We start from the raw sequence: 12225 nt of genomic DNA on the forward strand, positions 1-12225 counted from the left end.
TATTGAAACATATGTTCTTTACCAAAAATGTCGATGTTTGAAAATAGTTTTTGAGAAAAGACCATTTTAAATGTTTATTGAAAATCTCTCTGATTAATGTCAGGAATGTTGTCTACCATTCTGCATAAAAAAAAACACAGAAACGTTGCATTTTTTTAGTTTCTAACAAATTATAATGTGTGAGATGTGACCAACTCAGCCTAGCGACCGTGACACTGCTATTGTGCTACAAATCGAATGCAAATTGTTCAGTATAGTTGTACCAGACAAAGTTACAAAGAAGCTGTCGAAAAAGCACAAATGCGTAGCCAGGTTGCATGGTGTGGCAAGCTTTTTCTTGCGATGTGCTGCTTAGCAAACCTGAGCAGACAATTCGTAGTGGCGGGCGCTCACGTTACATCGGTGCTGCTTCATTGGGGGTGAGTGAAAAATGTCACTCGGATGGTGAATGAGATAAGGAATGTATCACTGTCAAAAGTGAAAGGCATTAGTCGCCAACAAGGCCCATATCATGCAACGCAAACTGTGATGGTAGCCTTCCGATTGGTAGCACAAAAGCACCGTCACAGCCACTAGGCTGTTGTCACATCTGATGCCGTATAACTTTTTAGGAACTGAAATAATGCACTGTAAGACAACATCCTTGACTTTAATCGGAGAGACTTCAAAAAAATGAAAAATGGCCTTTTTTTCGGAAACTGTTTTGAAACTTCAACATTTCTAATAAGCCAAATATGCTTCAGCACAATTTTAAAGTACAACGGTGTGTGGAACAGCCACCAAAATTATCGCAAGAGAAACCGCAAATATCAAAGTCAATATCCTCGGAGTTTTATTACCCTCAGTTTAATTTGTCTACAGCAATGAATTCCTGAAGTACAGGTATTTTGAGCTGTTTACCACGTTTATGATCTTTTCTCAAAGCTCCTTCCCCAGCAAAGTGAAATAAAATATACTCACGTAGGTTTTTGAAAACGCTAATCAATTTAAACTTGCAAAAAGAAAAAGTTGATTTCTCTTCTGGTGACAACTTGAAAGGGGAATCAGATTTTTGCCCCCAGAGTTTTGAAGACTGTGAAGCTTAAATACAAAGAGCCCTGAATTTCAGTTATTGTTGGTGGCTCTAACATATTGTGGTCATTTGCGAAGGTGACACTAGCCTAATTTACTAATGTAGCTTTTCTGGCTGCTAAAGATTCATTCTGACTTCTCACTTTTTATGGCATGCTATCAGTATTGTGTTGAGGCTTTTGTATTGTGCCAATATCAGATTAATAACCATAATAATCCACAGACCTAAAAAATGCTTCTCGCAGTTTGTATTCAGAATTCTATGTCTAATGTGTACATTTTCCTGTTAGTCTGTAATGCTTCTAGATATTTTCATTTTCTTAGTTTTTGAGTTTCGATTATTAGATCTGATGCGTTGTTAGCAATCTGTACCTTTTTTTCATTTTTGTTCCCACTCCTGTATGAGCCTGTTAAGGCTTGCAGTATTAATAACATAAAAATAAATGAAATAAAATACACATTTTTTATGGCTTCATAGCTAACTCATGTAGGAACCCATACTGCCACAAGAAAAGCAAAAAAATAAGAGAGAGATAAAAAAAGAAAGAGCTCCTTAAATTATGGTTCTTGGTCTCTTGTTCCCTATAAAACTGCACATGGCCATGAACTTACTTTCGTCCTAGCAAAGGCAGCAGCATAAAAACAATTAGAAACGGGCCTGTTCTAAATGGCCCTGCAACACTTTTTCAAGTAACCATCGAATGGCTTCACTAAAGGAGTTTATTGCCTCACGAATCAACCGCCGCAAAAATTTTTAGAGTCCGTCAAGTACGAGTGGAGTTACAGAGGTTTGTCGCACACTGTAATTGCTTTCTCTCTTCTCTCATTCCGACGAACACGCTGGAAGCTAAGTGGGTAGGGATAGTACGGGGGAAAGAAGTTACGTCACACGCGCGTCATGACCTTGAGCACTTTTTCTTTTTTTTCTTTGAACGCACGGCTTACTTTCAGTGTGGTCACGAGAGAGGGAGAATAAAACGTTTATTTCATGTTCTTGAGAAGATCGGTGAGTGGGATCCTTAGTCCGGGATCCCATTGGCGCGGGCTGCTGTCCTCGCACGTTTCACGAGGGCCTCTTGGGACTTCGGAGCCGAGCTGGACAGAGCTGCCTCCCACCCTTTTATGTTTAGTTGTGTCCTGGGTTGCATGGGTGGATTGTGCGGACATTCCCATACCATGTGGTACAGGGTGGCTGTTTTATTGTCGCAGAACCTGCACTGGTTTGTGTGCGTCGGGATCTATCTTAGATAGTACGTATGGATTTGGGTACGACAGTGTCCGCAGGCGACGCCACGCTACCTGCGATTTCTTACTGAGGTTCGGCCCCAGAGGCGGAAGTTTCCGTCTTTCGTGTTGTAGAATTTCTGTGTATGTGAGAAGCATAGCCGAGGGTGGGTGCGATATGCCAGGGTCGGAGGTCCGGAAGAGTAATTCTCGGGCCGAGGCGTGGGCGAGCTCATTGCCCCTAACTCCGCAGTGGCCGGGTACCCATATCAGCTGTTTCCGTTCTCCCTCTGAGTGTGGGGACGATAGCTGTGTGAGGATTCGGTGTGCAGTGGGGCCAATGTGGCCTTTGCAGAAATTTCGGTAGGCTGCTTGTGAGTCTGTCAGAACGAAGGTGGATCTGGGGTTTCGTAGGGCGAGGGTGATTCCTGCTTCTTCCATGCTAGTTGCGTCTGTGTCCTGGGCTGATATACAATCTATCTGTTTTCCTTGATGAACGACGCTTGCCGTGTACTTGCCGTTCACTGGTCCAGCTGCATCGACAAAGAAGGCGCCCTCATTGTCTGAGTATTTGTCGTGAGCCTTGGCCCGTGCCCGACGTCGATGTTCGTGGAACTGTGGATGCATATTGAGTGGTAGTGGTTTGATGATGAAGTCCTGCCTTCATTCATGCGGGATACGTTGTTTCCCCCTCCTCTGAATGGGGTCTTCGATGCCAAGTTCTGATAGCGTTTTCCGTCCCGTTCTAGTTATGGCCAGGCGCATGACTTGACTCGTGTGGTGTGCTTGGAATAGTTCGGATGCGGTATTGTGAAGCCCCATTTTATGCTTGTCTGCTTTCAAAATTCTCAGGTAAGGGAAGCTATAGGTGATGTGACTGATGACAAATGCCTGAATGAGTCGCATTATGTCATGTTCTTTCATCCCTCGTCGTCAGTTGGCCACCCGACTAATCATGCGAGTGTGATCTCGAGCGTGTGCGCGGGCATGTGGCGTCCTCTCGTGGCGGCCGCAGTAACTATGCAGCCCACGGTGCTCAAATCAGCCAATGGTCGTGAATTTGGGTATATGGCATCATTTGTAGAAAGAAGAGTGAAGGATTTTTAGCTGACTTTGAGAACTGGTTGTAAATTCCAGGCCATGTGCTGCGCTGTAATGTTTGGCTTGCGTGTTCTCAGGAGCCTTGACTAACGATCGCCAGTGTTTTCTGACCATGCTGAAAAAGTGTTGCAGGGCCCCTTTTAGTATGCGGAAAATATTGCAAACTAACTGTAGTATCCAAGTTTACTGGAATTAATCGAAGCCAAAACCACATGTTTGTCATTGTAATCCTGCTGAGTAATGGTTATAGAATTAAATGTTCTTATAACTTGCTTTATATGCTCCTTGACAGGATTCACAAGGCACCCGGTGCAACATATGAGAGTGCTTCCACACGAAAGTTTATTCATGGGCGCACTGAGACTATTCGCTCAGTTTCGAATGAAAGTTTGGCTTTCTGCAAGACATTCGAAAGTAGTCAGGCTAAACTCCCAGAAAAGGTAGAGAGTCTAAGGAAAGCCGTACAAAATCACAAGGACTACACAAATCTGGTAAGAATGTCTATGCTTTAATCAACTTGGCAGACTTTTATTGCATAGCATGAAAGACTGTATTGCTTGATAACTGTTTAATTTAGTTTTTAAAGGCCCACCACTAGGTTTAGGCACTACAAATGAAGCATAATGCTTACATGCGGTGATGACCGTATCTGCAAAGTATGAAGTAGCTGTGAGGCACAAAATATTTGGAATTTGAAATAGAAGGCCATGCACTCTTCCTCTCTAGAGAGCTCTACTTGAAGCGTGAGCCGAGGTCACGCACACAATTTCGCCTATGCAAAATACTCTGCTGGCAATGTCACTGGTCGTGGCATGCGACTTCAGTTAGTCATTTAATGCGGAACGTGCAGTGCTGCCACGAAATTGCTGAAGGCTTAGGGACAGTGTACCAAAAGTAGAAAAGAAAACATGGCTGATCCCTCTGTCATAGGAATCGGTATAACACGAAAGTAAAATGTGTCTTCACAGACGCAGTTGAGCATTTGTTGTGCATTGTTTCGCCCCAAGGGCGAAGGAATGAATGCTATAGCAACAAGTTGTAATGTCATGCGAAGAGTGGCAAGCAGCTCGAAACTAGCAACGCACTGCTCAAGCAGAAAGGAGGCACGGAGCGAACATACACAGGATGAGCGCGAACTAACAACTGTCACAGCTCGAGAGTTAAAGTGCGCTGGTCAAATACAAAGGAGGACGCACAAAATGAACGCACAAGTACTATACACAGGATGAGCGCGAACTGTCACCATTATAACTTATTTGTTTGGGAGCAGCGCGCTCCTTTCGCAAAAGCGGCCACTGCAGTGAGCGAAGTGACCTTCATGCTCTCTGTAACTTCAACGCAAACTTGCGGTGAGAGCGCAAGACGTAGAAGATAAGCGCGCACAGCACGAGAGACCACGCCCTGTAGAGGCGCACGCTCATCTCAACGCGTGGGGCGACGACCTTTAAAGCGCGCCTTTCGAGCCCTTCGCGCCATCTCGCTAGTGATAACGAAAACACGCTGATGACCCTGATCTCTTAGTGCCGCCACCGGCAGATGGTATATATAAATAGCATGCCGTTAGTATGACGAAGAACGTGCCGTCTGTGGCGGAGTCGTTCCGCGTTGCGCACTGGGGATCTAGGGGTCGTAAGTTCGACTCCTGGTGACTGAACTTTTTCTTCTAGTTTCTTTGCCACATGTTAGTCTTTATATTTTACAACGTCATATCCATGACGGAAATGCGTCATGGAGCCGTGGTGGACCCCGGCATAAAACACTTTTGTGTTAAAATAGGAAGAGAAGAAAAAAAAATGGAAGCGGAGCTCGTTGTGGTCATGATATGGTCCCTCAGCTCTGGTACCTTGGAGAATGTAGGGAAGGCACGCTGCTTGCAGATGTTAGCCAAGGCAAAGATGTTTCCGTATAGTGTGAGAGATATCCAGGGGTATAAGAGTCAAAAACAAAACTAATTGAATTAGATGGGATTTCCGTTAAAGTGATTTTCGTTTACCAACGTTCCAAAAGAAAAGAGTAGCAGAACAGTAGAGTCCGGAATTGTTAAACATTGTCGCAAAAGATGTGTTCACTGTTTACGAAGTTTGGTGTAATTAAAGTTTTGTCCAAATAACAACCATCAAGGTGTAGGATTCGGTGCTTTATTGCCGAGAAACGATGTGGACCCTGTTTACTCTAACAGAAACTCTTCCATTATGGCTTGAGCATTTTTGTTCTATCTAGGAGTGAGACCCTGAGCACATGCCTCTGCCTACCAGTATCACCAGTCCATCAAGATTGCATATACTTTGAGGATTTGTGTTTGTTGCACATGTTCACTTTGCTAGTGTCATTGGTGAGCACTTAGAGGATTGCATTGCAAGTGCTGGTGTTGACTGCTTTTTGCCTAATTGGTGTTCAGGCTCCTTCTGACAACGTGATCCAAGTGCAGATGAAAAACAAACAAACAAAAAACGCAAGCACTTCACCATTGGTCTAAACCTTCATGGAAGGAAAAAATTCTTCCACTCTCTTTGGCAGTGCAGGAATTTACACATACTACAAGCAAAAGCAAAGAAATAAAATGAAAAGGCAACAAGCCATGCAGTGAGTGCCTGTGCAATTTAATGATTGTGGAAGCACTTGTGGAAGCAAAAAATTTAAAATGAGAAAGACAATTAGGCTGTGGTAACTGGCTGTGTTCGTGGATTTTTCTCTGGAAGCGCCATGCAAACTTCTCCCCTCGCATGACTTTTCAAGACAGTGCTTTGCAGTTTATTCCACTGAAGACAGGACAGTGCAGTTTATTCCATTAGTTGTAACTAATCTGACCAGGGTAGCTCGTCTTGTAATAAACAGTGTTTTCTCAAGAGAGTTCGTACAGAGCTTTTTGGATGCGGAGAAATTAGTAGCTGAAAGCGTGGTTTATAAATGGGACCTTGCACATGCTTAGCACGTGCAAAGTCCCATTTATAAACCACGCCCATATATATATTGCCTGCATCTTGCTGGCTTAAAATGAAGCGTTTTTCTCATATGTTCTCATTTAAGGCTATTAATGGACATGGTTTAAATAGGCTGTTGCTTGGTCTGAAAGTTATTGCGAATGAAAATAAGATCCCCCCTTCCCCCTCCCCCAAGGGTGTCCGGGTTGTGCATCCCTTCCCCTCCCCCCACTCCTCCAGCTATGCCTAAGTTGCTTACTAATATACATGCAACCACAAAATAAAGTTACACATTTTCTGTAACTGCATGTCCTGTCTTGTTTGTTGTGCTGTGCATCATTTCTTTCATCTCTGCGTCCTTGCCTGTAGCAATCCTTATAGTAAAGGTGTCCCTTTGGTATAGGAGATTGAGCTGTTGGAATGTGCAGGGAGGGAAGAGTAATAGTGAGGAACACTTTCACATGCATTTATGAATACAAGGAAATGTGTAGTGTGCTAATGATGTATTAACATTGATTCTATGCTTATTAAGTTATTAAGAATTGCAACTCCTTTTAAAGTGCTGGCTTAAAATGAAGCATTTTTTGCATATGTTCTCATTTAAGGCTGTTAATGGACATGGTGTGGATAGGCTGTTGCTTGGTTCTGAAAATGATTGCCATTGAAAATAAGATTCCCCTGCCTGAACTGTATAAAGATCCAGCATACAGCATCAGCACAGAGTTCAAAATTTCATCCAGTCAGGTGAGTTCTGCTAAATTTATGAGCTGCTATGCTTAAATGCCCCGAATTTTATCCAAGAATCTGCATAGCTTCAACCAGGGACTCCATTGTACTTTGTTTTACCAAAATTTATGTTTGACTGAAATACGGATTCCGGGATGCTCATATGAGAGATAAAACAGAGAGGACAAGAGAGAGAATTTGCTGAAACAATTTTGTAGCCTTGGTTGGAAAAGAAATTAAGGCAGCTTCGCACTAGTGGTGCCAAGCCTGAAGGTAGTGCAGAGCCTTTGTTTCTCTTCGGTTTTCTTCCTTTCATCCTCTCTTTCTCTCTTGTTCTCTTTTCCCATTTTTCCTGTCCTTTTTTCTCTTTATTTCTATTTCTATTTTTTTTCCTATTCTTTCCCTTTCTTTCTCTCTTTCTATTTCTTCCTTGCTTCCTCTCTTTTTATATTTTTATACATGGTTTTGCCTGTGTTACACCGAGCAATGACAGCATACGACAGCCCGGGCCCCCAAAGTGCTCCGCACGGAAAAAAAGGAAGTTTACTTAGTTTTATATAAATTCAAATTACAAGAGCAAAGCATGACATGCAGTTGATGCGTGGCAAACTTACCAGCACTCATATTTGCTCATGGTTCTGTACTCAAAAAAGTGAGGCTAAGGAGTAGAATCATTACACTTGTTGCTTCCCAACTTTTTGTACAATGCGGTAAGCATGCAAGAAGCCTTTTGGGCAATGCATGAAGGAGAGAGTAATTTTTGTTACTGGGAGGCTCAGGAGTAGAGAGGGACCCGGTGAGCTGTGGTCAACAAGATTCGGAGAAGTTTACACTTCTTGCACTCTGCTTGCCGTTTCATTAATAGAAGGGTGTTCATCAGTGATGGTAGGAAAGATTGCTGTACATGGCCTCAGTTGATAGCCTTCTGCTTAGAAGTCCTCTGCCTTCGATCAGTTTTCAGAAATAAGTACTCAGAATTTGAAGTGTCATTGCTGTCTGATAATGTTTGCACACTGGAAAATTCAGTACAGAAAACTATGACATTGCATTTCGTGGCATATTTTAAGGTAATATTTCTTGGAACTGGTGATCTCTAGCATAAAGATGAAACTATTTAGTGAACTTAACCATTGCCATGTTGGTAATTGTCTATAAATTGATTTTCACCTGTTCTGTGAAGCTTTGTCAGCAAAAATGATTCTTTTAATGCTGAGTCTACTTTTAAATATATGCTAAGTATATTTATGATGATATAGTTGTCAGGAGCACAGTTATCCTTCATTTGATATTTTTGAACCTTGGATTTGCAGGTGGCAACGCAGTGTGATGCAGTCATGTTCTACGGCCCACTTGTCAAGGATGGCTATGGCTGCTGTTATAACCCACAAGCACACAGTGTCTTGTTTGGCCTGTCATCCTTCAATAGTTGTACCACTACATCCACTGGAAAGTTCAGGGATGCCCTGGAGGAGAGCTTGACTCAGATGCATGATAGCCTTAGGCTTGCACAGCCATCAAAGTTGTAGCAAGGGTAGTTAGCATCAGTATGTTCTTGTGCAGCTTTGAAGAACACACTTTTGATACTTGCTCAGGGGTTAGAAATGCGATGGAGAATTGCATTACAACCAAGTGTTTTTGCGGTGTGTACGTTTTTTATAGCTTTAATGGAATGGCGTATGAAAATGTTTCAACGTTGCTAGTGATGTGTCACAAGAGCTATTAAGCAAGTTTTATACCTGTTATATATAAACTGAAAAAAATGTGTAGCTGGCCAGAGAAGGTCTGGCGGCCATACGTATGCCATGAAGTCAATCCTTAGTTCAATAATGCTGCTTTACGTTTATAATTATTAGCTTAAAAGTGGGTAATTATTTTTTACCTAAATTACTCCACTATTTTATAAATAAAAGCTGGAGTAACATTTGTTTGTTGTACTATATTTGGTGTCGTGTGCCTCCATTTCTGAAGTGGTCACAGAAGTGGAGCAAACTATTGCATGTGTGTTAACCATAAATACTTCGTGGTTAGGTCAGTAGGGTTAAATATGACCCCGAGAGCCAAAGTGTAGCTCCAAGAGCAAAAATGTTGCTTTGATTTTCCAAACTGTGCCATTGAGGGACACACAAAATAGGGTGCAGGGATCAAAAGGTTTGATGCATATTTTTAAATGGTTCTTTTCAGCAATATAGTAATTAATGTCAAGGACAAGTTACTGCTGATGATTGAGGCTGTCTAAGGTTTGTGGCCTTTGGGTGGAGGGGAGGCAGGAGCATCCCTCCCCCCCTCATAGCTAACACTTATTTACAATGGTGGCGTAAGGATGTGTTAAAAACAGAGTCAATGAAAAGTGTCTCTACAGAGGCCACTCTCGACAACAATTCATTTCATTTTCAAGATTATCAGTTTTACTCAGTGGCCGATCGCCGATTTCTGTGTCTAGCTAAGGTCCAGTCGCTAGGATCAAAAAGCAGAAAAATGAATATATTATAAAATACACTCACAACGCACCTTATCACTGCACACAACCAGCAGCTTTCAATGTAATTGAATTTGTAGTAAGAAAATACAACATTGTGCTATACTGTGGTGGCAAATGCTCTCAACAGCATGACCTCCATGTTTTTCGCCCACTTTAAAGGGGTCCTGAACCACCCCTCGGGCTTGGGGGTTCTTCCAGCAGCAAACACTGCTTTGAGCAGGTCAACCAACTTTGTGGTCGTGTACGGCATGAATTTACAAGCAGAGCACAAAGTTGCCACTTTCTCAAGCGCCTTCTCTTCATACAGAGGCCCATCGTCACACTCTCAGAAGCTGCCGGCGGCCACCTGATTTTGTCATTTAGTTGATTAATACTATTGGCCGATAGCTGACGTAAATCAAGAGCAGCGTTTGTGTCAGATGCGGCGCCACATGCCGGCGCCCCACTGTGTTCTGAAATTGCACATTAGCAACACTAGCGCACACTGGAATCACACCGCTAGTGGGCGAACGCGTTTCACGACGCGCGTTCAAGTTCATGATGCGCACTGACGTAGATTCTTGCCGCTTTGTCACCCTCCCCCCCTCCCTATGCAGTTTCCAGCGCTGGTCGGGACGAGCGAAGAGGAAAGCGCTCAAAAGCGTATGATAAATCCCTGCAAGTTCTCTCGTTATGGACGGATTCGAAAAATGTTTGTGGCAATCAGCCTTTTCCATTTTCCTCTGCTGCCTTCAGGCGTTTTGGTAGGGGCCGGTACAACCGATATCGCCAGAAGGAAAGGCTCCGACATCAAAGGGCGTTTTGCGACTTTTCCGCTAGGGGAAGGGCGCATGCGCCGTGGCATCGAGAAAGAGGCGGATTGATTCGTGAGGCAATGAAGTCCGATACTGAGGTCACTCGATGATTACTTGGAAAAGTGGTTCTGGACCTCTTTAAATTTGCAGTCTCGAAAAAGTGACTGCCGTGGCTGTCAAGTTTTGTCAAAGGCTAAGAAGACACCTCATAAGCGGATTCAACAGACATGTTTAAACTGCGGGAAGAAAACACCTTAGAACATAGAAACACGCACACACACGATGCGCAGACTTCATAAGCGGAATTACGTGGATGGGGTGTATATTGTCACATTGCGATGAAGAATGCAGCAATCAAGGCATCAGTTAAAAGTTAAACTCTACTGGGCGAACTGTACCCAGCAAAGCAAGCAACACTCACGATAGTTCTCTTCAGGCCTGTAGCCAGGAGAGGGGCCCCCCCCCCCCGATATTTTGATGACACATGGCGTTTTATCGAAAATAAATCAAAATAGGCGTTTTTCTCGAATAGTCAAGGCAAATAGTCAAAGACTCCGTAGTGGAGGGCTCCGGAAATTTCGACCATCTGGGGTTCTTTAACGTGCACCTAAATCTAAGCACACAGGCCTCAAGCATTTTCGCCGAAAATGTGGCCGCCGCGGCCGGGACTCGATCCCGCGACCTGCGGGTCAGCAGTCGAGCACCGTGAACCACTAGACCATCGTGGCGGGTGACATTTTGTCTAAAGCAGAGTGTGCACATTCGGGATGAGCTGACAAAGAAAACTGTTTCGAAACAAACAGTTTATTCCAAACGCAGCCGCTAGTCTCTTGTCACAGGGTGGTCCAGGTGAATGGTCTTTCTGGATGAAGCCCTTTCAGAGCTCCTCCAAATTCTCTGCTCGCGCACACGAGAAAAGGAGAGAAGTCATTAGCTGCAGTCTGGATATATACATACATTCGTCGAATGTCGAAGAAGAAGCCGTACCCGGAGCATTGCGGACGTCCTCCACTGCCTGGCGATCAGCTCGAGGTTGGTCAGGCTGGCCAGAGAATCCTCGCCACGGTATGCAGACGCTCCGCGACGCAACTGAGGGCGCCGCTCCCTTTCGTCCTCTGCGCGAGTTGAGTCTGCGTCTTAGTGAACCACAAATGAATTCTCCGTCTTTAGGTTTACTGCCGTCGGGGAAAGAACCTGAGCTGTCATTAGGCTCGGTGGCTTTTGAAAACAAAGGGAGCAATACTTTAATACTTATCAAGGTTGAGACACGTATATTCTATCACGACATAGAAATGAAAAAAAAAAACAAAAAAAAACATGCGTGTTATCGTAGTACTGCTCGTTAGGCATCAAGTACTTCCGTATATTTTCGCGCGGAACCGCAGATGGTCACGGTGATATGAAGCCTTTTTGGAACATGACAGTTATATGGCCATACGCAAGCTAAATTCAGTCATTCCCGCGGTCTCGCATGGCTTCGACTATTCCTTCAGGTGCTTAATTACACACAAGTGTGGACGACAAAATGGTCTGTACAAAAAGCACTGATGAAAATAATTAAAACGACTCGTATACACATTGGAAATTTTTTTTTATTGAAGCTGTTCTGCAAGTTTGCATATACCGCACTTGATTATAAAGAAATATACAAAGTTAGGCGTTTTAAGTGAAATCAGTTTGAAAGTAAACGCAGCTGAGTTGTTTCATAGCAAACTCGCTTTCGTTTTTCGCGATGTTTTACACCTTACTTTTCAGCACCTGGATAGGGTGCTTTTCAAGCATGCTAGAGACGAAATGCTTTGTTCTGTTGCCAATAGTCGTGGCCTTGTACAGTCTCTCCGAAGAATTAAAGAATTGAAAATAAGAATCGTTCTGCAGCTGAGAAATGCACAGATATACCCAATAATGT

At 43.5% G+C, this 12225-nt stretch overlaps 1 protein-coding gene and 1 long non-coding RNA gene across 2 annotated transcripts in view; one reads left to right on the top strand and one right to left on the bottom strand.

Moving 5' to 3' along the window:
- LOC119371813 (uncharacterized) overlaps positions 1–8966 on the top strand; it is a 104757-nt gene extending 95791 nt beyond the window's left edge. The window contains 4 exon segments of the mRNA XM_049411608.1: positions 3689–3887; positions 6923–6961; positions 6963–7061; positions 8354–8966. Coding sequence (XP_049267565.1) covers positions 3689–3887; positions 6923–6961; positions 6963–7061; positions 8354–8569 — 553 coding nt within the window. The 3' untranslated portion in view covers positions 8570–8966.
- A 2136-nt stretch (positions 8967–11102) lies between these two features.
- On the bottom strand, positions 11103–11527 carry LOC125758255 (uncharacterized). Its single transcript, XR_007415983.1, has 2 exons — positions 11304–11527; positions 11103–11213 (listed from the first exon to the last, which is right to left on the bottom strand). It is a non-coding gene; the product is annotated as an uncharacterized LOC125758255 (long non-coding RNA).
- Positions 11528–12225: the final 698 nt, after the last annotated feature.

The sequence above is a fragment of the Rhipicephalus sanguineus genome, chromosome 1, assembly GCF_013339695.2.
Source record: "Rhipicephalus sanguineus isolate Rsan-2018 chromosome 1, BIME_Rsan_1.4, whole genome shotgun sequence".
NCBI classification, from domain to species: Eukaryota; Metazoa; Arthropoda; class Arachnida; order Ixodida; family Ixodidae; genus Rhipicephalus; species Rhipicephalus sanguineus.